Source organism: Platalea leucorodia (assembly GCF_965183815.1).
Source record: "Platalea leucorodia genome assembly, chromosome: 16".
NCBI lineage: Eukaryota > Metazoa > Chordata > Aves > Pelecaniformes > Threskiornithidae > Platalea > Platalea leucorodia.
In genome coordinates, this window is record NC_138838.1 from 5,845,249 (window position 1) to 5,867,340 (window position 22,092).

At 45.0% G+C, this 22,092-nt stretch overlaps 1 protein-coding gene across 1 annotated transcript; it reads left to right on the forward strand.

Annotated features, from left to right (window-relative positions):
* The first annotated feature begins 279 nt into the window (after positions 1 to 279).
* On the forward strand, positions 280 to 21,510 carry SMTNL2 (smoothelin like 2). The gene is made up of 9 exons (XM_082328026.1): positions 280 to 735; positions 10,431 to 10,518; positions 11,275 to 11,514; positions 12,232 to 12,285; positions 13,806 to 13,881; positions 15,285 to 15,455; positions 16,026 to 16,143; positions 17,565 to 17,716; positions 19,959 to 21,510. The coding sequence occupies exons 1-9, from the start codon at positions 331 to 333 to the stop codon at positions 20,083 to 20,085; spliced, it is 1,431 nt and encodes a 476-aa protein (XP_082184152.1). The 5' UTR covers positions 280 to 330; the 3' UTR covers positions 20,086 to 21,510.
* The last annotated feature ends 582 nt before the right edge of the window (positions 21,511 to 22,092 follow it).

Below are 22,092 nucleotides of genomic sequence, written 5' to 3' on the forward strand. Positions count from 1 at the left end.
TCCCTCCCTCTCCCACCGGTACCGCCTGAAATTACATCTCCCGCTGGGCAGGAGCACCGGGCCGAGCGGGGCAGCCCGGGCAGCCGCCCCGCTCCCCGCCGCCTCCCCTCCCTGCCGAGGGCCGCGGCGCCCCCCGCCGGGCTCCGCCTTCGCGCCACGATTGCGGGCCCTGGCCCGGCGGCAGCGGGGGGCGGCGGGCGCGGGGGCCGGGCTTAGGGCCGCCGGGAGGCAGAGGGCGCCCGCCGAGGGGAGGAGAGGCGGCGGCGGCGGCAGGGGAGGCGGGCGGGCGTCTGCCGCTAGCGGCTCCCGAGGCCGCCGTGGGCGGGCGGCATGGCCAGCGCGATGGAGGATCTGAGCGGCCGGGAGGCGCAGAGCGTCTGCGAGGCGCTGGGGCGCTACGAGGACACGCTGCGGGGCGTCGTGCGGGAGATCCACGGGGACATGCAGGTGTTCAAGCAGGGGGTGGGCCAGCAGGTGGAGGAGGTGCTGCGCCTCGCCAGCCCCCTGGCGCACACCGTCTCCGAGCTGCAGCAGGAGAACCGGCGCCTGCGGGCGCAGCTGGAGCGCCTGTCTCGGCAGGTGGAGGCCCTCGGCCGCTCAGCGGGGCTGCCGCAGGAATGGGCGGACGAGGCGGCGGGGAGCCCCCCGGCCGCGGGGCCCGGCTCCCCGGGGCAGGGTTCGGCCGGCGGCAGGTTCTCCAGCCACGCCAAGCTAGCGGTCACCGGCCGGAGCCAGGTGAGTGCTGGCCGGGGCAGGGAGGCGGCGGTGCGTGGGCCGGGGCGGTGCGTGGGCCGGGGCGGTGCGTGGGCCGCGGCGGTGCGTGGGCCGGGGCTTCGCGGGTGCTGCCGGGCTCTGCGCTAGCCTGAGGGAGCGTGCAGGGGCACGGGGCTCCTCTCTTGCAGTGCAGGGTCAGGGGCTTTTGGGAGGTGCGCTGGGAAGTGGCCTTGGCCCCGATGCCACCTGGAGATGTTCCTGATCGTGGCACTGCTTGGTCAGACTGGGATCTTGGTTGGAGCGGTCGCAACCTGTCAGTTCAGTGTGGTTAGAGGTAAGAAGAGAAGCGGAGGCAGTCTCAGCTATCAATATACATATGTATGTGAATATCTGCGTATCCTTTCTGGCCTCGGTTCAGGGGGATCTGTGTGCCAGCAATGCTGTCTGCCAGTTGGCAAGCTCACAAAGGAGAACAGCTCAGCATATAGCAGGCAGTAACATGTTTTCCTAAGATAGTGACTTAGCATCCTGCAGCGCGACAGTTTTGCTGCGCAACCACTGTCCCGCACTGCTGCAGCTCGTCCCTGAGAGGTGGGCCTCGCGCAAGCTGTCATGGTCTCCGTGACCTAAAGTAGCACAAACATGCACATTCTTCCCAGTGATAAAACTTTTTCTGCAGCATAAGTGGAGCCTTGTAACTCGGTGCACGGAAACCCCAGTTAGTGGGAAGCTCATCTGGTACTGAGACGTTTTGTGTAATGCTTTTTCTATGTGTCGGGCTCTGTGGAAAGAGTTGAGAGCGCCTGTACAATCCTTGACACCAGGAGGTGGCAGCCAGAAAGTACACTGTGATTCAGTCACATAAAACTGTGCGATACTAGAGACTTGGCTTTCATAGATGACAGCCTATTTCGTGTAATCTTGATTAAGCTGTGTCTTAAGGGGTCTTTAAGACTGTTGGAGCATGAAAAGCTGTCTGTGGTCCATCCAGGCTTTGGGGATGGAAAATAAAAGCTTGGAAATGAAACTCATTCAGAGTTAAATTGGTGGGAATGAGCGGAGAGTCTGTATTGTGTTACAGCCCTTTTCATTCCTACTGACTCAAGAATGGGAGCATAAGGCTTCCCGCAGCTGGGCAAGTGAAAAGGTAAAGCTGCTGCTTGCTGCATTGTTCCAACATAGTCGTGGCAACTGCTGCCTTTTCCCCCACGTGGCAAAGGTAAGCAGCATACACACAACTTCCAGATCTGTTCCTTTTTGTTCCATGGAGCCAGCCACGCTTGTTCGTATTGCAAGGAACCGAAGTGATCTGAGCGACATGGAAGGGACAAGCTCATGTGGTCCCTCGCACCGTCTCACCTGCTCCATCACCGCTGCCGACATCGTAGTGTGTGCTTCATGCTCTGTGAAAAGTCTTGCATTGAGGTTACGGCAATATCCAGCTTTAGGTATCGGTCTGCGTTAAAGCACAGAATGAGATTTTGTTTGGATTGGAACCTTTCTGCTTTGCTTTGAGGGTTCAGAGACGATCACTTAAGTACTGATAGCTCTTCAGTGCCCTCCCAGTGATTTTCCCCGGAAGGCTGGACAACTTCCCGAGTTAGCATAGCTGACTGAGAAGGAATTTCAGTACTGAGAATCACAGGAGATGCAGCAAGAGCTACACGCACCAAATGCATGCAGTGAAAACATGATTTTGTGGGTGAGGCTCTGATGTGGCTGTGCTCAAATGGCTAACGCGCAAGCCTTGGTCACTGTGCCGCTCACCCAGCTTCGCTGTTATGAAGAAAGTGTTGCCTCAGTTGCTTGCAGTTTCTGGTTATATGACCAGAGCACTTGAAACAGAGTACCATAAATGGCACTGTGTATGTTTGCAGATAAGTGAGTACCTGTGATAAAATTGGTGACACTTCTAGCCTTAGTAAATACTTCTGTAAGTATGAGATATGAGGAGCAAATAACACTGACCTGGAAATAGTAGCAAATCAAGATGTGCTCTTTTTCTCCTGAAAAGATTTATGGGGTGAGTTCCTTTTTACTGTGTGTCAATGCAGCGTTTATCCCAACAAAAGGCTGGGTTCTGTTGCCTTCAACATTTCTAGCAAAATGCTTGGGATAAGAGTTAAGACTATCTTTTACAGATTGGATACTGGAGATTCTGAGTATCATCAGTGTACGAACCATTATTTTCTAATATTGCTAGATTATTTTTCAAGGTAATTTGATTGAAAAAAGTGAAGCCAGGGAGTTCCAAGCATAGTTCAGAAGTAAGGACACACATCTCCTTTTAATTCTAATCTTCAGGCATTCTCTGCTATGTTGTCCTTGAAATCTGGTGTACAATAGTCTAAATGCTGATTTAGGTGGAATTTTAAATGGCCATTAGCCACTGTGATTTGGTGGTGAGTCTTCCTGGTATTCTGATGCCAAACTTGAATTTGGCTCTCTAACCAGGCCAGAATCTGAGAGCTGCTTTCGCAAAGGTGGAAAAAGGGGTATGTTTGAAGAATTAATTTTAAAGCAGGATCCCGGAGCCATGGCTGCACTACTGAGGATTTATCTCTCACTGAGCAGTTTGTTGCTGTTTGTCATCCTTTGCAGTCACTGAGGTTTCTCTCCTACCTGCCTGTGATTGTGAGAAAGGAAGAGTTTTGACCTTTTTTGTTGATTAGATCTTACATTTTGGCAGGAGCTTTATTGCTTATGATCTTTCCATAGTGTTTCTGGTTGAGTGTGATGCCTTTGCAAACAGGGAGGACTAAAAATACCGTAAGGGTGTTTAGCTTTTATACTGTCAGAAGAGTTTCTGTGCAATGTGGACGGACTGCTGGACAGGCCGCTGCAGAGAACCTGCCTGCCGTAGTCAAAGCAGCAGAGGGACGAATAGCTGGCTATGGCCACCTGGGAAGATCTAAACAAATATTCCCCACTGGTATCTCTTTGCAGTGACTTGAAGGCAGCAGTTAGTCAACCTAGGAATAACCTAGGAGTAATTATGTGCCTGAGACGTAATGACCTGGGGTATTACAGGCAGGGAGATTAAGTGATCCAGCAGACACCTGGCATTATGTATTATGATTCTAAACCATCTCAACTCCTATATTTGATAAAGGAAGTCTGGTAGTTCCATTTCCTTCTTGTTATTCTGTTACACTTCCTGCAAGTGTCCTTTTGGAGTGGTGACATTCTGAGGTTGCCTTGATCCCTACCTAGATTATTTTTGTTGTTGTGGTTTGGTTTGTTTTAATTCACGGTGATATAGCCATGGGCACCTGCTGAAGCTGCCAAGGTAGAATTGTTCCCCGCTGTCCATTTTTATCCAGCCTTGCTTCAGAAAAGGTTCTGTGAAAAGTGCTTCTAGTGTTTTTCGTCAGTGATTATTCCATGTGCGAAAGCTTTCCTAATACGCTCATGGTGTTCAAGGCTTTTTCTTCAAGCTGCAGGGTCAGTTACAGATAGAGAATACTTGTGCTATCTGGCAAACAGTGGCTTGCTAGTAGAAGAATTAAGGGGTAAATGTGCAGTTCTTGCTGGCGTGTAGCAGCCTTGTTTGCATTTCCTCACACATTTCATCATTCCTCAGGTCTGATGTATCAATGATCTCTTTATATGCAAGGAACAGAGTATCAAATCTTGCCTTGCAGAGGTCACTGGTGGTTTTGCTGTTCACCAAAGTCAAGCATCAGTTTAATCTGGCATGTGTAATAAGAGAGGGAGGTACCTCTCACAGATAAACATCATTCCTAGATCCAATGATTTTTATCATGACCGTTTTGATAATAGTGCTTTTATGAAAGACTTTGGATGACTGAGATCTCCATTTGAGAGAGAGGTATCTCATTTGTCTGCCATTCTTCTACAATTTGAGCTTGTTGCAGGCAAAAGCTTGAAGACATAACATACATGCACCTTAGAGGCTCAGAGAGGAAATAAAAATTGTATTTCTTTTCTTTCCAATCTCATGATCTGGTGCTTACTCTTTCTGAATTCATGGGATTTTTCACTACTGGGTTACTGGCTGCTCATGGCTTGGATGGGCGTACTCTTCGCTGGGTGACCAGGCCCGAAGAGTTGTGGTGAATGAAGTTAAATCCAGTTGGCAGCCAGTCACATGCAGTCTTCCCCAGGGCTCAGTACTGGGGCCAGTTCTGTTTAATGTCTTTATCAATGATCTGGACGAGGGGATCGAGTGCACCCTCAGTACATCTGCAGACAAGACCAAGTTGGGTGGGAGTGTTAGCTGCTGGAGGGTAGGAAGGCCCTACAGAGGGATCGGGACAGGCTGGATCGATGGGCTGAGGCCAAGTGTATGGGGTTCAACAGGGCTCGGTGCTGGGTCCTGCGTTTGAGTCACAACAACCCCATGCAATGCTACAGGCTTGGGGAATAGTGGCTGGAGAGCTGCCCGGCAGAAAAGGACCCAGGAGTGTTGGTTGACAGTCATCTGAATATGAGCCAGCAATGTGCCCAGGTGGCCAAGAAGGCCAATAGCATCCTGGCTTGTGTCAGGAATAGTGTGGCCAGCAGAACTAGGGAAGTGATCGCCCCCCTGTACTCGGCACTGGTGAGGCCACACCTTGAATACTGTGTTCAGTTTTGGGCCCTGCCGTGATTTAACCCCAGCCAGCAACTAAGCCCCACACAGCTGCTCGCTCACTCCCCCCTGGAGGGATGGGGGAGAGAATCAGAAGGGTAAAAGTGTAAAAACTCATGGGTTGAGATAAAGACAGTTTAATAAGTAAAGCAAAAGCCGTGCGCACAAGCAAAGCAACACAAGGAATTCATTTACTACTTCCCATGGGCCGGCAGGTGTGCAGCCATCTCCAGGACAGCAGGGCTCCATCACGCATAATGGTTACTTGGGAAGACAAACGCCATCACTCTGAACGTCCCCCCCTTCCTTCTTCTCTCCCCAGCTTTATACGCTGAACATGGCATCATATGGTGTGGGATAGCCCTTGGGTCAGTTGGGGTCAGCTGTCCCCGCTGTGTCCCCTCCCAGCTTCTCGTGCACCCCCAGCCTGCTCGCTGGTGGGGTGGGGTGAGAAGCAGAAAAGGTCTTGACTCTGTGTAAGCACTGCTCAACAATAATGAAAACATCTCTGTGTTATCAACACTGTTTTCAGCACAAGTCCAAACCATAGCCCCATTCTAGCTACTATGAAGAAAATTAACTCTATCCCAGCCAAAACCAGCACAGCCCCTCACTACAGGAAGGACATGGAGGTGCTGGAGTGTGTCCAAAGGAACAGCAATGAAGCTAATGAAGGGTCTAGAGCACAAGTCTGGTGAGGAGCAGCTGAGGGAACTGGCGTTGTTTAGCCTGGAGAAAAGGAGGCTCGGGGGAGGCTTTATCACTCTTTACAACTACCTGAAGGGAGGCTGTAGTGAGGTGGGGGTCGGTCTCTTCTCCCACGTAACAAGTGATGGGACAAGAGGAAGTGGCCTCGAGTTGTGCTGGGGGAGGTTTGGGTTGGATATTAGGAGAAATTTCTTCACGGAAAGGGCAGTCAGGCCCTGGCACAGGCTGCCCAGGGAAGTGGTTGAGTCGCCATCCCTGGAGGTATTTAAAAGATGGGTAGACTTGGTGCTTAGGGACATGGTTTAGTGGTGGTCTTGGCAGTGCTAGGTTACCAGTTGAACTCAATGATCTTAAAGGTGTTTTCCAACCTAAGCGATTCTATGATTCTGTGATGTGCCTGTTTTATAGCAGCTTCCAGTTATGGATCTCCAAGGTCTAACTTGTTTGCAATGAAGGAGGAATTCCAGCAGCCCTACAACTATGGAAAGTATTATCACCCCACATTACATGGAGACTTCTGAGCTACAGAGAGATTAGTTCTAACAGCAAGTCTGAGTAAGACATGTAAAACAGTAGTGTTAATTTTCTTCAACTTCACTGGTTCCTCATCATGTTGTTGTTACATGAGTTGTGCAAATGAGTACTTCTTATTATTAAGCACAGGTATAGGTACCTGACCCTCTGCTATTTACAATCTATGTACCCAGCATTGGCAGAGGAAGTATTGTTACATGCATGGGTTTGTCAGAAGCTTGGCATCTCCAAACAAAGTGAATTTTAAAGTACTTTAGCCTGACATTCCTAAATGCATGGTAGAATCTGATCCCAGATCTTCCCAGTGTTTTATCAGCACATCGACCTTCCTCATCCTCCAGCCTGGTAGCAGTTTCTTCCCCAGCGCTGTTAGCCAAAATGTGGTAATCAGGTTTGCATAAAATAGATCAATGCAGCACCTGTCACTGCATTAGGAAGCCAGTTCAGTGGGTAGGGTACTACACCATCTTTGCAATGACCACCTCATTTGACTGTTTTGCTCGCCCCCACCCCGCTGGCTTATGAAGTAGATGCGTGTTCGCAGTCTACACAGGCATTCGACACATTCAGGTCATAATGGCTGACACGAATGGCTAAACAGTTCTAACTGTATGCCATGGGTACGTTCTCAGGAGCTGCATTAGCTGTGCTTTATGTTTCAGTTCTCGATATGGGCAATAATTGTGACTAGGATCTCAGTTACACTAAATACAGCATTAAAAGTTCCGAACCACTGATTCTGCGTGGTTCGTGTAATTAATATTTGGTGTACTTTTCTCAAGTTAATCCTGGCAGCTAGTGATAACTGAATTTACTCATGCATAGTACCTTCTTCTTGACAAATATAAAAGTTTCAACATAATTTTATTTTCACAAATTAGAAGATCTGGATACAATGACACAGGCCCAGTTTAGCAGCAGTAAGTCAGACTGTGTGTGTGTATGGAAGCATTCTCTGTGGGGACAGCAGGTGGTGTAAAAATGAAAACATATTTTTGATTATCAGGAGAGACAAATGTTATTTTAAAGAAGTTGTTCTTCTGGTGATGTTGTGTGAAAAAAGTTTGCAAACTAGCTTTGCAAAAGAACTCATCGCTCCTTTCGGCCTAAGCTGATTAAGTGTCTAAAGAGTGCAGCTTTGTGGATGTGAGCTCTTCTGAAAACCTGCCTGTAATGAAGCCTCTAAATGGGAGAGATCCCACAAAAATCAGTGGAGCCTGCATAGCTGAACTGTAGTGCTTTTGCCTGTAAGGAAATTTTAGATGCTGGGAAAGAGTGAGAAGTTCTGAAAGTTCCAACTTCCCCAATCCAGTTTATTTTCGTTACTTCTTAAATAAGAAAGATAGAGGAAAATTAAAACAAAGCAAAAGTTCTCCCTGTTCAGACTGATATACTGAACTTCATCACGGATTTGATTTGTAGAGCTTGCAGTGTGTGCACCTAGTTGTGGCATGGACCTTCTAACTCCCAGCTATCTTGGGTGCACCTGAAGCCTTCACTGGGCATCGGTGGAAATCTGTCCGTCTTGTTAACGGGGCTATAAGCAACATTGTGCTAAAACATGGTGTTGTGCGTGGTTGTTTGTTTGAGTGGTGGTGGGGGTTTTTTTTGTTTTTTTTTTTTTTTTTTTAAAAAAAGCAGCCTCTCTTATGCATTTTAGTGGTAAACAGACTAAGGCATGTCTTGGCTCATCATGTAACCTCTGCGCTCTTATCTAGTGGAGCACGTAAGTGCATGTATAGCCCCAGGAAAATCATTGACTTAGAAACCAGGCAAGAGATTTAAATGAAAGTTCCTGGCTGAGAAACCTTTAAAAGTCTTCTTTTCTGAGACTACCTCTTCCACGTTTTTGGGAAGTCTCCAGTCCTCTTCTGAAGTTTGTATTTTTGTTTGAAAACCATATCCAGGTGATTCTATCTCTTTTCCTCACCCAGCATAGAAAAAATTGACATGAGAATCTGACCCCAGCTTAAAAAATAGTTTACAACCCAATATAATAAAATACACCATCAAAGCTGAGCCGTAAAGACAGTTCACAGTATCTCAATGTCTTGCTACCATTCCTTTCTGTGTTTTATTGTAATATATCTTTGTAAGAAATCTGCTTACAAGGCAGTAGGTCCTCATCTTGAAGTCAGGTTAATGGGGTTTTACCACACTTTAATGGTTTCTCCAAATTATGCTGTAGTCTTGAAAAGCCTGGATACTGTGTGATCTGAGAACGTAGGGCCCAACCTTAAAGTCAAGAGAAGGATTCTCCTCGACTTTAGTAGCATAGGCGTGTAGCTCAAGTTCTGCCACGTGCACCTGTGTTCCATGGAAATCCATTGGAGTCTGACACTTAAATATCTAGGAGGATCAGAAGCTAAGCCCACAACTGTATACTCTATGGCAAAATTGTGTTTAGGCTGCCTTACTGTAATCTAATACCAGTTAACAAATTCTTAGCAAGATCTCAGACCACAGTTACCAGGAGGTGACTGGGATTTGTACTTGAGGTAATGAAAGTTCTACTATCTCAACTAATGGATGTTAAAACAGTCCGTGCGCTTTGCAGCATCTAACAAGATCAAACACTTCTAAAAAATCCTCAAGGTGCGTTAGCGTTGTTGTCTGGTGTTGTTAATTATGTTTGGATGTGTGCAAACAGATGCCTGGTAAATAGCAGACGAGTTCCAAGAAACTACTTTTGTTGATTTATCTTGAACTGATCATATGGTTTCTATATTTTACATGAGATATATTTTTCCAGCCTATAAATAACTTATTCTAATAATTTGTGATGAAACTATGGAATAAATAAGTAAAATCAAACCACCGGTTTGCTCCGTATTTCCTGTTTATGAAAAGCAGAGACAAGGTAAGTTCTTACATGCATACACCCTGCCTCTTTCCTTTTCTGTTATGTTCTAGTGTTTCTACACTTACCTGCAGTATAAAATCTTCAGTATCTGTCTTCAGTCTTTCTGTCTTTAAAAAACAAAACAAAACTTGTTTGGATTGAGTTTATAAGTATTTTGGATTATGTTTATAAGGGCACATAACAGATTTTTTTCTTTATTTATTCATAACGTTTTTGGCCAATGTAGTAGTAAGATATCTGTCTGGAATCAATTAAAACTTTTTCATGGACTTTGTGTTAGGGAACTTCACTCTGCTGCTTGTATATGCTGCTTCTTGGAAGCTGCATTTTTTTAGTTGAAGTAATAGTGTGTCTGTGAAGCAGTTTCTTCTTTCTTTAGTTCTGCAGCCAAAAATCACATAGTTCCTTGTGATTTTTTGCACATGCGCACGCACACACACGAACCAACCAAAAAAAAAAAAAACCACCAAAAAAAATTCTTGGCTGATTTTTCTGGAATTAGTTGGCAAACATAATGGGAAAAATCGGTGCTTTTCCCAGAAAAAAAAAATCCTTACAGAAGTTGCAGATTATAATGCAGCTGTAAAGTTCTAGGATCATACTTACTTTATGCAATGCTTTTACAATATGTTATCAGAATGTCATTTTTTCTGTAGCAAACGGAAAAAAACCTGCAGGGCATTAAGCGTTTTATGCAATCTCAATCAATCCAGTATTGTCTGGAGTCTTCTGTTTCTCACCTTCATAGTGGATGGTGATACCTTTATCTAACAAAAGTGGAAGACCCCTCCTAGGTGCGTGGGGTCTGTGAGGACAACTGTGTGAGGACTGATACAAGTCCTGTATTGCCAGTGCTCACTTTGCAGGTTTGGCTCTTGCGGTTAGAGAATTGTTCCCTTCTTGTATTGTGGTCACTAGCAGAAGGAAGACCTGTTCTTGGCAGGTGTTTCTGGATATTCTTCTAACTTTTGCTGCTGTTTGAAATTTGGCTCTTTTGCCTGTTGTCTGTTCTGGCAGAGTGTAGACCTGGATGACCGCCACAAACGGGAGTTTAGAAGAGTTTTTAGTTCTTCCATCATTGAAAATGGGCATCAGTCTTCATCAGGTAGGAACGGGGCATGAAATGAAGTAGCACTACTTGTAAAATACCCGATCCGGGCAGTCACAGAGCAGCTCTCGCATGTTGGAAGCATAGAATCTGCCATGGTTTCAGCATGGATGTTGTACTGTCGCACTGATACCGTTCAACTTTATTTCCTGATTAGGAGTTTAACTTTTAAACTTTAACTTTATTGTTAAGCATGCACTATGGCGTTTCATAAATTAGAGACTATTACTGTCACGTTGTCTTGGGGCACTAGTGATAATATGGCCAGCTATTCTGGGTGCCATTGTAGCCTTGCATCCCAAAACACTTTGCAAACTGCCTGTCTGCTTCCATCATCCTTCAGTGGAGGAAGGCCTTACTTCTCCATTTTAGAGAAAACAGAGGCACACAGCGTTTCATAAAACCATGAAAAGAACAAGAATGCTGACTCCTAACCCACGGCAGGCATTTGGCGTGGGGGCTGCACAGAGGAAGAGAAGGAGCTTACCAAATGCAGATGCTAGTAGGTTAATGACCTGAAGAAGTTGTTCTTGCTGAGATTCATGTAGGACAGGTATGATTGCTGCAAGGATCACTTACACTAGGGTTGTTTCTGCAGCGTGCTGTAAATGGTATAACGTCCCACAGGGAGAACTAGGTGGAGTAATTCCCATGACTTGTGGCATGAAGTTGTTGCATGGAAATTGGTTTGTAATTTTGTTACAAATCTGAAAATAAATTTACTTCCTCTCTGCTTTTCTTTCTGTTCACTAGGTCAGGCAAAAGCCTCCCATGAACTAACTTCTTTTCACATGTCAGACTCTTCCCCTGAAGCCCATGCCCCGGCAGTCACCTTACAGATGCCCCACCTTCCCGTTACTGCAGTAACCAGGATATCGGAGAAGTTTTCAGGAGAGACCATCTGTTCAACAGGAACAACTAATGCGTCTGCTGGCCTGCTGGGACAGAGCAAGAGCAAAAATGCGATGGCAGTGAAAACTTCCAACCAGTCAGGTAAAAGAGACAAAAATAATTTGTTTGCTGAAACTGTGTCCCATTTCTTTTCTTGAAGAAACTGGTGCTGTGGGGATCGTCCTGTGACTTAGTGGTAATTATGAAACCTCACTTCTAGGGCTACATATCCCATGGTGGGACACTCTGATTTAGAATATCGGGGGTCCTGGGTGGAGCTATAATGTCACATCTGCTGAGAATTTTTGCTGCCTAATATAGTTGAGTTCATAGTGCAGCCTATCTTCTAGCACAGTTACTGAATAAGGATCTCTTCAACGTGGCCAGCTATTTTAATGAAATTTGCAGGAGTTTTTAGTGCTTCGAGACCTGAGGCCCCTTGAGAAGTTAGGCAGATGTTTGGCTAACGGGTTTGACAGTCATTTGGAGGGAGGAATGACCAACAGCAGACTGACACATATACGGAAGTCAGAATGATTGCAGAATCTTATTTATATCTTATTATATCTTATTATATCTAAATTGAGTTTAAAAAAAAACTCATTGAGGTTATTAATCTTTGAGCTGTATTTCGTATACATTTAGTGATAGTGACACTTACAGATCAGGCTATATACATGGGTCAGAAATTACAGAGAGAGACTGGATGGAATTGCCAGCAAGAGATAGGGATTATTTGCAGATTATTCTTTCAACTTTTATCTTATTAAAGCTAAGAATGTAGCAAAGCCTCCTTTGTCTTTTTTTCTGGTATTTCAGTGAAGACCTGGAATTCAAGTACAGTGAGAACAACGAGTTCATCCACCACTGGAGGTGAGCGTTCCTATCAGCGTGTCCTTATGCAACGCAAATTGAGAAGGGTTCCATGCTCCATGTCTGGCCGATTCAGATGTGAGCATGTAGTTTCGATTAGTAGGTACACATATTAAAATTGCTAAAAGGACTGCATGCAGATTCATTTTCCCAGGTATCATGGAAACTTGTTCTGCTGTATCAGATTCTCTATCGGTTCCAAGCGAGGGGTACTTATCCTTATTTGCACAGTGGTGTACATATCTACTGTTAGGCAATCCCTGCAGTGGAAACAATAGGTGCCAGAAAAGCATGGCAGAACAGACAGTTTGAGCGGTGAAGATTTCAGCTGACCAAGCGAAAACTGTGACTGAACGCAAGGTAACAGCAGTTGGAAAGTGGCGGGCCCACCCTGTGGATGTTGAAGCAAATTCCTTTGAGCAGAATAGCAATAAGTAGCCTCCTTCATATATGAATGTGTCAAAGGACAAAATGCCTTAAGGATTTTCGATTTCAGTCGAAATAGATGAGTTGAGCTCTATCCAAAAGTACTTCTGATTGATGTCACCAAGCTGTTACTGTCTGCACAATGTACTGGCATTTCACAGTGGTCTCAAGTGTCAGTTTAGCAAAGATGTAGCTCATCCAGAATAGGAATCACACTCCTCCTCAGATTAAAACCTCTGAGATTTGCACAAATATCTGGCAATTGTTTGTTGATCCAGTTGATCTGGATCCCTTCTATAAGCAGTGGGGTGAGTTCAGCATTTTCAGAGAGTGATTTGGACAGGGATCAGGTTGGATTGCTTCTAAGATGCCAGTCTTTCTTCTTTGTGTATAGAAGGAGCCTTCAATAAATGAGCAACAAGTTTTGGCTTTAGTGTGTTAAACCTAGGCAAGCCACTTTGTTGCTCTGCATTTCCAGAGCGTAACTGGAGTCCAGAGCTGGGCTCTAAGGGGCAAAGCACAAAAGGTAGAACCTCAGGGGTGGGGGGAAGAAGATGCAAAGTTGGTTTTAAGCCACCTTTACAACCTTTGGAGTCTGCTCTACTTTACAAACTAAAACTTTTCCTGGTGGAAATTAGGTAATTTAAATTATGCTCTCAATCATGGCAGACTTCTCAGGACTCCTTATGTCTGCCAGAATGACTGTTGTAAGCTGAGCTGTAGCACCATTTCTTCCTTTCACTGAAATGTCCGTAGACAGTGTGCCCTCTTCTGAGGTTTGCACAAGGGCCTGAAATGATCCAGCCTTCCCAAGGCCGTTTTATCAAAGGCATCCTCTCACAGCCCTTTCTGGTATGTTTACACCATCCTTGCTGCAGTGCAACAATTTTGCAGAGGGACTGAACCCCTGGGGAAAATCCCTCCCCAGCTGGTTAGCTCATACTGGAAGTTAGACAGAGGCCTGCAGCTTTTCACTGTGGTGAGTAAAAATCAACGCGTGGCTATCTATCAGGAAATGGTTTGAAAACATATGAGGAAAGGAGATAAAAGAAGTTTCTGCCCTGATGCATCTTGTTTTTCCTGCTTTTATACAGAGAATAACACTTCTGTCACTAAGTCTGTCTCAACTGTGAGCTATGGGACGAGTACTGGAACCAAAACTGGTGAAAGGTATGCATTTTTCTTGATGTTTTGTTAGGCCACTGTGGTCAGTACAGTCTCAAGGGACAGGTATTCTGCTGACTTCGAGAACAGGCAAGTCCCAGATGCTGTATTTTAAGCCCGTCAAAGGTTGTGAGCTTTCCCGAGGGCTAAGTGGAACAGAGATGGGAAGGGATACAAATCTTTTGTAGAGCAGTTTAAAGCAGAGTTTAAATTGTGGTTTTCGGCATTGTTACAGTGTCAGTCGGTAAAACTCTCAGTGCCAGCAGTGGATTTTTGTTGGGAGGAGCAAGTTGTCAGGCCCTTTGAAAACACTTTTAAAAATACTCAGCTGTGTCGAAATTTGTGCTTTGGGCTTATTTTTGGAAACCAACATATGACTGCTGTCAAACATCCTTAGTTTGGCTAGCCTAGAGTTTAGTTTGTAGTTAAGTGCCTTGTTGAGGACTGAGGACTACTACACATTCTTGATTAACTCGGAGCTGCAGTTGCTTAGTGTAGGATTACATGGTATCACAATTACTACTGGCATATCCAGGCATCGTCAGCATGCGAAATATCCATCAAGAAAAATGGGAGGGCAGCCAATTTAAATCTCTTAAATTGGGCTTGCATCTGCCTTGAAAATTATCCCAATTTTGGCATTACATTTCTTCTGAGTTAGTTCCAACATCAGCACTTCGATATTTGAGTCATGATACGCTAAGCACCCTAGAGAACTTGCTGTCAGATCTGACCTCCGTCTGTGCCAGAAATGAATGCGCGACACTGATGTCCCTGCTCTTTGCCTCAGTTTCCCCACCTCTGTCATGGGGAACGTTTCCAAATGCGATGTGTGGCTTACTTCATTAATGCTGATGAAGTGGTTTTATGGCTCAAATAAACACAAATTAGAATATAATCCTATATTTCTTTATCAAATTACCAGCTTGCAGTCAGGGAAGCAACACTGACATGAGTTCAGGATTCTGTGCGCTATAAGTAAAAATTTCAAAAGTACTGCCTGAATTACTCTTCAAGTTCCATTTTTAAAATGACTTACCCTCCAGGCACCCCAAAGTTGGAAAGTAAAGGGATTTAGTGCTCGTATGTGGCCACAACTCTTTTTTTTCTTTTCTTTTTTTTTCTTTTTTCTTAAAGGTGTTTAATTGCTGTTCTACTCAGCGCTATAAAGCATTTGTGACTTGGCCAGCTAGGTCTCATTTGTAAAAGTCCCTTAGACTCTTCTGTGCTTAAGTGCTGTTGTCTGTCAATAAAATTTTAACTTAAATTGCTTTTGACTCATTCAGGTCCTCTTGAAATGTCTGTTTTGGGAGGCTTAGAGTAGGCAACAGTTGGACCTTTATGCTGACTCCTGGCACTGCAGTTACTTTTTTGTTTAACCACATACTTTTCATGTTATGTTTCGCCAGTGCCGCTGAGAGTTACTGTGATGTGACCCCCAGCTCTCGCTCCTCTCCTCCCACTGTACATCGCCCAGTTGAAAGGAGGCGGGAACTGGTGCGGTCTCAGACGCTCCCACGGACTTCAGGAGCACAGGCCAGGAAAGCGCTTTTTGAGAAACTTGAACACGATGGTGGAAAGTACGTCACGCCCCTTGTCTCCAGAATGGGTTTGTTAATGGGAAACTAATTTGACAATTATTACCAGCAGAGGACAGCTGGGTAGGAGGACTCTCAATGTAGGATTTTGAGCTAAGGGACAACATGAGGTCACGTATAGCTTTGCTGACTTCACAGACCGAGCCCTGGAAGTTCACAGCTACAGATTCCTCTGGCTTTGGAGTTGTTCAGCTGAAGAAGCAGGTGCCTTTTATCAGGAAAGAGGGCTGTGAAAGCTGCCTTCTCTGCCATTATAAGAGGCTGGGAATATAGTGACTTTCTATTGCCATTCATTAAGGACCAAAAGCGTGGACTGTTCTTTATGCACCATGATGGGGGTATGATTTAAATAGAAGAGGGCTTGGAATTCTGGCTTTAGTGAAATGAAAATGAGTTTTTCTTGCAGGACCAACAAGTTGAAGTTTCAGCAACATGTTTCTCAAATATCACCTGGACAGGGGCTGACCTGGGCAAGGTTGCATAGATGTTGCTGACATGTAGATTTAAGTTTTTCTAGAATGTAATTTAATCTCATCTCTCTTAATTTTCCAGAGGAAGAGGAGAATCCAGAGCTAAGCTGAAGAGGTCACAGAGTTTTGCGGTTGCCAGCGCTAGCAGCATTAAACAAATTCTTTTAGACTGGTGTCGCTCAAAAACCATAGGATACAAGGTGAAGACATGCTAGCACTTTTATCTCTCTCTTTTTCAGGAGAATTTGCCAAAAAAGCGTACTCAGAAAGTGAATGTAAAACACGCTAGACAATGAGTTAACTTCGTCAGGGTCATCAGGGGTTGTGTGGGTAGCGCAAACATCGCAGTTTGCACGGGCAGCACTTCAAGACAGTCAGTGATTGCACGAGTGAGATTCTGTATGTCTGTCAAAGTGATGCATTAGGGTTTGTCTGAAAGCCTACATTTTTGTGCGTATGGATATAGACTTCAGTATACACTCACACATTTTTTTTCTTAGTAGCAGGCTGTGATTTTTGCATTCTCATTATGTATGGCGAGATCTGAATAACATTTTGCCAGTACATGAAGAATATGGCCCTTTTGCTACACAGCAGACCAAAGTGCTCTCTACTGGTATTAGACAAGTGAATCTGCAGTAAATGGTTGAGGTTGAATCACACGGTATTAGTGAGCTAATTTCTTTGAGGTAACATAGAATAAAAGAATAGCTAAATTACAGAATAATATAATAGCTAGAATAACATAATATTATAGAATAATAGAATAGCTAAAAGAATTCAGCAGCTGAGATTTTAGTAATTTTACCTGGCCTTAAACTGCAGTTGCCAAGGCAATTTCCAGGAGAAAGAGAAATTTTTTTCCTAGGGTTTTTTTTTGTGTAACATGTATTTCAATGTTATTGTAAAATGTGCATTATTATTGCTGAACTCTAAATTGCAGTATACATAAGCAGAACTAGTGAAAATTACTGTTAGTTGCTTACCAGAAAAGCTGGGGCTTGAATTTTATACGATGGGAAAGGAGCATGAGACAAGAGCCCAAATATTTTCCTTTTCACTGTGGCAGTTGAAAGTAACAATAAGCATTTGTTCTAAGAATCAGGTTTTGCAGTAGGCATAATTCTTCCTAGATTTCTACTTACCTGTGTGTAAACAGGCATTGAATTGGGCCTTACTGAAAAGCAAAGCAAGCAAGCGTAGTATTTATCTACTGTTATTCACAGCCACAAAATGAACCGTTCTTCAATTGTAAATACTTCACAGGGACGAGCAGTGCCCTGTTTCTGCAGATGCTGAGCGGGTGCATTGGGCCTGCTCCGGAGCTCACCGACGTTGACAAGGTTCTTCCCGGTATTTTCAGCGGGCTTCGGATCAGGGACCTTGACTCTGTGTCTGCTTTGCGTCTGGGCATTTCAGGCAAAAGGCTTTCATTGCCGAGCATGCTGTTTTTTCTCAGAATACAAATAATGTAATGGATATACAACGAGGGGAAGAAAAACATAAAGCCTGTGCTCTGTTGCGTTGGTTAGTGGGAGAGAAGGGCAGAAAACTGCAGTGAGCAAAAGCAGCCCTGTTCCCCCGTGCTGCATTAACATGTGTGGTTTTTTCATCATGACAGCACATTGATCTCCAGAACTTCTCCTCAAGCTGGAACGATGGGATGGCATTCTGTGCTCTTGTGCATTCTTTCTTTCCTGAAGCTTTTGATTATAATAAGCTCGACCCAGCTAATCGCAAGCAGAACTTTGAGCTGGCCTTCACCACGGCTGAGTGAGTATCACATTAGATGTCTCTGAAGTGCTTCTGATTCAAGTCTACTGCAGCTGGGCAGCAGTGAAGAGTTTAATCATTCTTCTTGTAGATTCTATATCACTAGCTTAACCTGTGTCATGCCAGAAAAGATAATAAAGCTCTGCATAGAGACTGCATAGAACAGGAGACTTGGCAGTCGGAAATCAGAGGTGGTTTTACCAGGCACAGGATAATTCGGTGGAGTCCTGTGAACACAGGTCTTTCACCGTCTTCAGGCAGTACTTGAATTCCGCTTTCTCACCTCTGTGATTCTCACCAGCCTTAGCACTGACACACTGAACTTGAGAAATCAGCCCGAGTTATGCTTGGGCGGAAGAGGAAAAAACCCTACTTCTTTCTGTGTTTGTTTTTTAGGGTTTTTTTTATTATTTTATTCTTGAAGTAATGAATGATTCTTAATGAATTTGCTGATATCAATCATAAAAACAAAATTTGAGTTCATAGACCGTAAGGCATCCAATGTTTACTGACAGTCCATAGGAACGGAACATACAACTTCTAGTTTCTTAGCCAATCCCACCTGCTTCATACCTGATTTGGATTTGAGGCATGTTAATATATCCATCCAGCCTCTCTGGAAAAAAACGTGACCCCTGAGCGGCAGGGAGCAAGTAGGTTAACTTTTGGAATTGGGTTTTGTGGGAGGGTTGACTTCTATCTGTATGTTGCTTTGGTTGAACAAGAATGAAGGTTGAATTCAGTGTAAGCAGAGTTAGATGAAGGCCGAGAGCTTTTCAATATTTCAACCTGGTAACTGCATTTTTGTAAAATGGACAGAGCTAATACCCTCAGCCACACTGTCCTGAGCCCTTTTGATGCAGTGTACCAGGCAGTTAAATGATAACTTGTTTGTTAAGCTCATTATCAACTTGTCAGCTAGAAATAGTAACTTTTTTGACCCAGTATCAACATGATTCTTGCTGTTTTGTGTGACTTGTGTAACAGTAAGAACACTCCACGTGGTATGCAGCTGGGTTTGGTACACTCTTTCCGAATACTAACAGGATGTGGGGATACGTGGCTAAAGTTTCCTGCAGCTTCTGATAAAGCTTCAAACACTGATAGCACCGCACTGAAGCTCTGGGGTTCTTTCGGAGTGCTTTTTTTAAGAAAAAAATTAAAGCAATAACTTACAGAACTGGATTTGCCATTTGCTGTTCCAGAGAAAAGCTTTGAAAATTCTTAGCATAATGTTGGCTCTCCTTATTACAGCCCCTAGCAAAGGAATTTGTTTGGGAATTACAAGGTTTTTATACGCACACATGTATGTATATATAAAAAATGTTGTTGCTTGTCAGTGAGTTGAAAGAGATTCTGTGACGCTTTTAGGTGGTTGATCTCTAAAGTAAAACTATCCACAACTCTCAAAGGAAAGCTGCAGTGTTTTTCTATCTCAGGTTATGTATAACCATGAGTATAGGGGAGAACAGTAAGAAACATTAGGTAAGAGTTACCTGCAGAAATGACTACTTCATAGCTGTGATTGCCTTTAAACTAACTGTTCTCGTCTAGTGCCAGGAAAGGCTCTTCTCTGGTATTGCTGTTCACCCCAGTACGAGCTCTGCTGATCAAACTGCTTCCTGCCCTTGGGACTTTTCATCCTAGGCCTCAGCAGATCTGTTCCTTTCTGCTGGTCCAGATCTCAGTCAGGCTTCTGCTCCCCAACCTGATCATCTGAGATTGTTGCCCAAGTCACTCGCACCTTGAAGACAGGGAGGTGGTGGAGAACAAACAATCCACAGCCACGCGGGCCCTCATTGGCACATCTCATCTCTTCTCGTGTTTTCCCATTCTTTTGGAGCTTCCTATATAATAACCAGAAAAACTCATGATTTGCAAACTCGCATGACCCTGCTGACTGAGACTTGGGCAGAGGAACGTGAGACTGGGCTACACGCTACAGATATCGGGGATGTGACTGGCAGTCAGTGGAGGAAAAAACAAAACCTATAGGGCTTTGGATCAGATCCCAGTATAGAGGAAGAGAGGGAAAGAACAGGAATATTCCATGGTCACAAAAATAACTATCTCCAACCTGAGCCTGACCGTTTCATTGTGAAATGAAATGTTGCTGATAAACCTCAGAATTTCTTAAATGCCTCAGTGATGCTCAAATCAGAGCAGCAAATGAAGCTTGGAAGTAGTTGCAGGCCTTAGATTTAACTCTTGATTTGCTGTATCTGTTTTATTATTACTACAGGAAAATGGCTCACTGCGATCGTCTGATAGAAGTGGATGACATGATGGTGATGGGTCGCAAGCCAGATCCCATGTGCGTTTTCACCTATGTCCAGTCTCTATACAATCATCTACGACGCTTTGAATAAAAACATCAACACCTCTCCGGCCGGAAGGGTCGAGTACAGTATGCTAATGGGAAGAGTGACATTTTGCAAACGGAAGGCAGTGTTATTTTTTGCTTTTTACTGTCCCTTTGCTTACACATTCAACTGCGTGGCTGGCTGACTGAAGTGTTGCTGAGCAGCGCCCCGAAGTGTTGATCACATCAGCATGTCAGTAATACAGAAATATGTTTGAAAAAGACAAAAAAACGTAGGGAAAGGCAAACGCTGTCATTTTGGTGCTAGTAGTAGGTTGGATTTTTAATATTCTTGTGTTTAAAGATCCCAGGAAGCTAATTTGCTGCTCCTATCTCTGTTAGGCTGGGGACACGGCTTTATGCAGTGACAGGTAACTCTGCTACAAAGCTGTTCCCTCTTAAAATGCAGGTAAAACTCCAGAAGATAGCACCTTCAATTCCACTTCTCTCTTGAGCGTGGCATAAAAGAAATAGCAGATGGACAAGGAGAATTCCGTTTCGCAAATAACAACCTAGAGTATTCAACGCCTAGGGCAATATTGCCTTTCCTCCAACCCTACCCCCCCAACTCCAGCATACACGCACGCACACACGCAGCGCACACAGGCATGGTTCTGTCCTCTTAAACCAGAAAGAAAACATTGCTTCTTAACCGCTGCCTGCGGCCACAGATAACAACCACGTTACACGACAGCGTTCGTCTGTAATGGTCAGATGTAAAATGAGTTGCTTAGAGGCTTGCTAAAGCCTCTGCTGGCAGTCCTGGATTAATTTCTTGCTCATGAAGAATAGCAGCAGCTGGGGGTGTTCTGTGTATGAGATGGTGTGTTTGCATGATTTAGGATTACAGGAAAGGGGGAGCGAGCAAGGTACAAAATCCTCTGAAGGATTTTGCTGTAATAGAAGCAAAATAGAAGCCTGTAGCGTGCTTTGACCCGGGCTCTGGGGGAGAGCAGCTCTCCAGCGTGGACAGGAATGAAGCCTTTGCGGCTTGCTCGGTCCTCGTGCCGACTCCGAGGTGGGCAGGCAACATGCCAAAGAAGTATGACAGACGGGAGAGTTTTGAAGTGCCTTGGACTAGTTTCCGTTTTCAGTTAAATTAGCGTTAAAACCACACCACAGTGGGATTTTCCAGATTTACTGGGCAAAAAGGTCGTGTGTCACCTTTTCACGTTTTTGTTGGGTAAATCAACAGAGCTTTGTTTTCACAGTGAATGTTAAAACCACTAAAAAAGCATACTTTAAAAAAAAAAAAAAGCCTTTTAAAATTATTTCTTCCCGAAGAACAGGCTCATGGAACGTAAAAACTGAAAGCCACAAGCCCTCTGCTCATGCTAGAGAATGTTTTTTAACTTGCATTTGTGCTTTTTGTAGATATTTATAAAGATGACTTTGGTTCTGTATTGATGACCGTTTATAATAAAATATGTCAAACGCTCTTCAGCTTTACTGCTTCTCTGCAGCGTGAAGTGACAGATAACAAAGTAAAATCAGTGGCAAGAACCCAGAGATTTGCTTAGGTTTCTTCTGGTCGTGGTGCTGCGTGCTCTGAATTTCAGTTTAAAAAAAGTACAGAAGTTCACTGACATTAGGAATAGGATTTTAGTTCTAGTGAAGTTTACTTAGAGAAACCATGACTTGTAGGATTAAATGGAGAAACCAGGTTCCCAAAGGCCCTGACCCCGCGGGGCGGGGCTCGGGCACGGTCGCCATCAGCGTCCTGACAGCCCCTGCAGCTGCGCTGCGGCCGGGGGCACCGGGGACTTCTCGGGACACGCGGCCGCCGCCGCTGCCGCCCCGCCCCGGCCGCCGCTTCCCGCCCCGGCCTCGCCGCCCGCCCCGGGGCACCCCCGGCCCCGCTCCCCCGGCGGAGCGGCCGCAGCTGAGGGGGCAGCCAATGGGGGGAGCAGCCAATGGGGGCGCAGCCAATGGGGGAGCAGCCAACGGGGGGAGCAGCCAATGGGGGAGCAGCCAATGGGGGAGCAGCCAATGGGGGCGCAGCCAATGGGGGGAG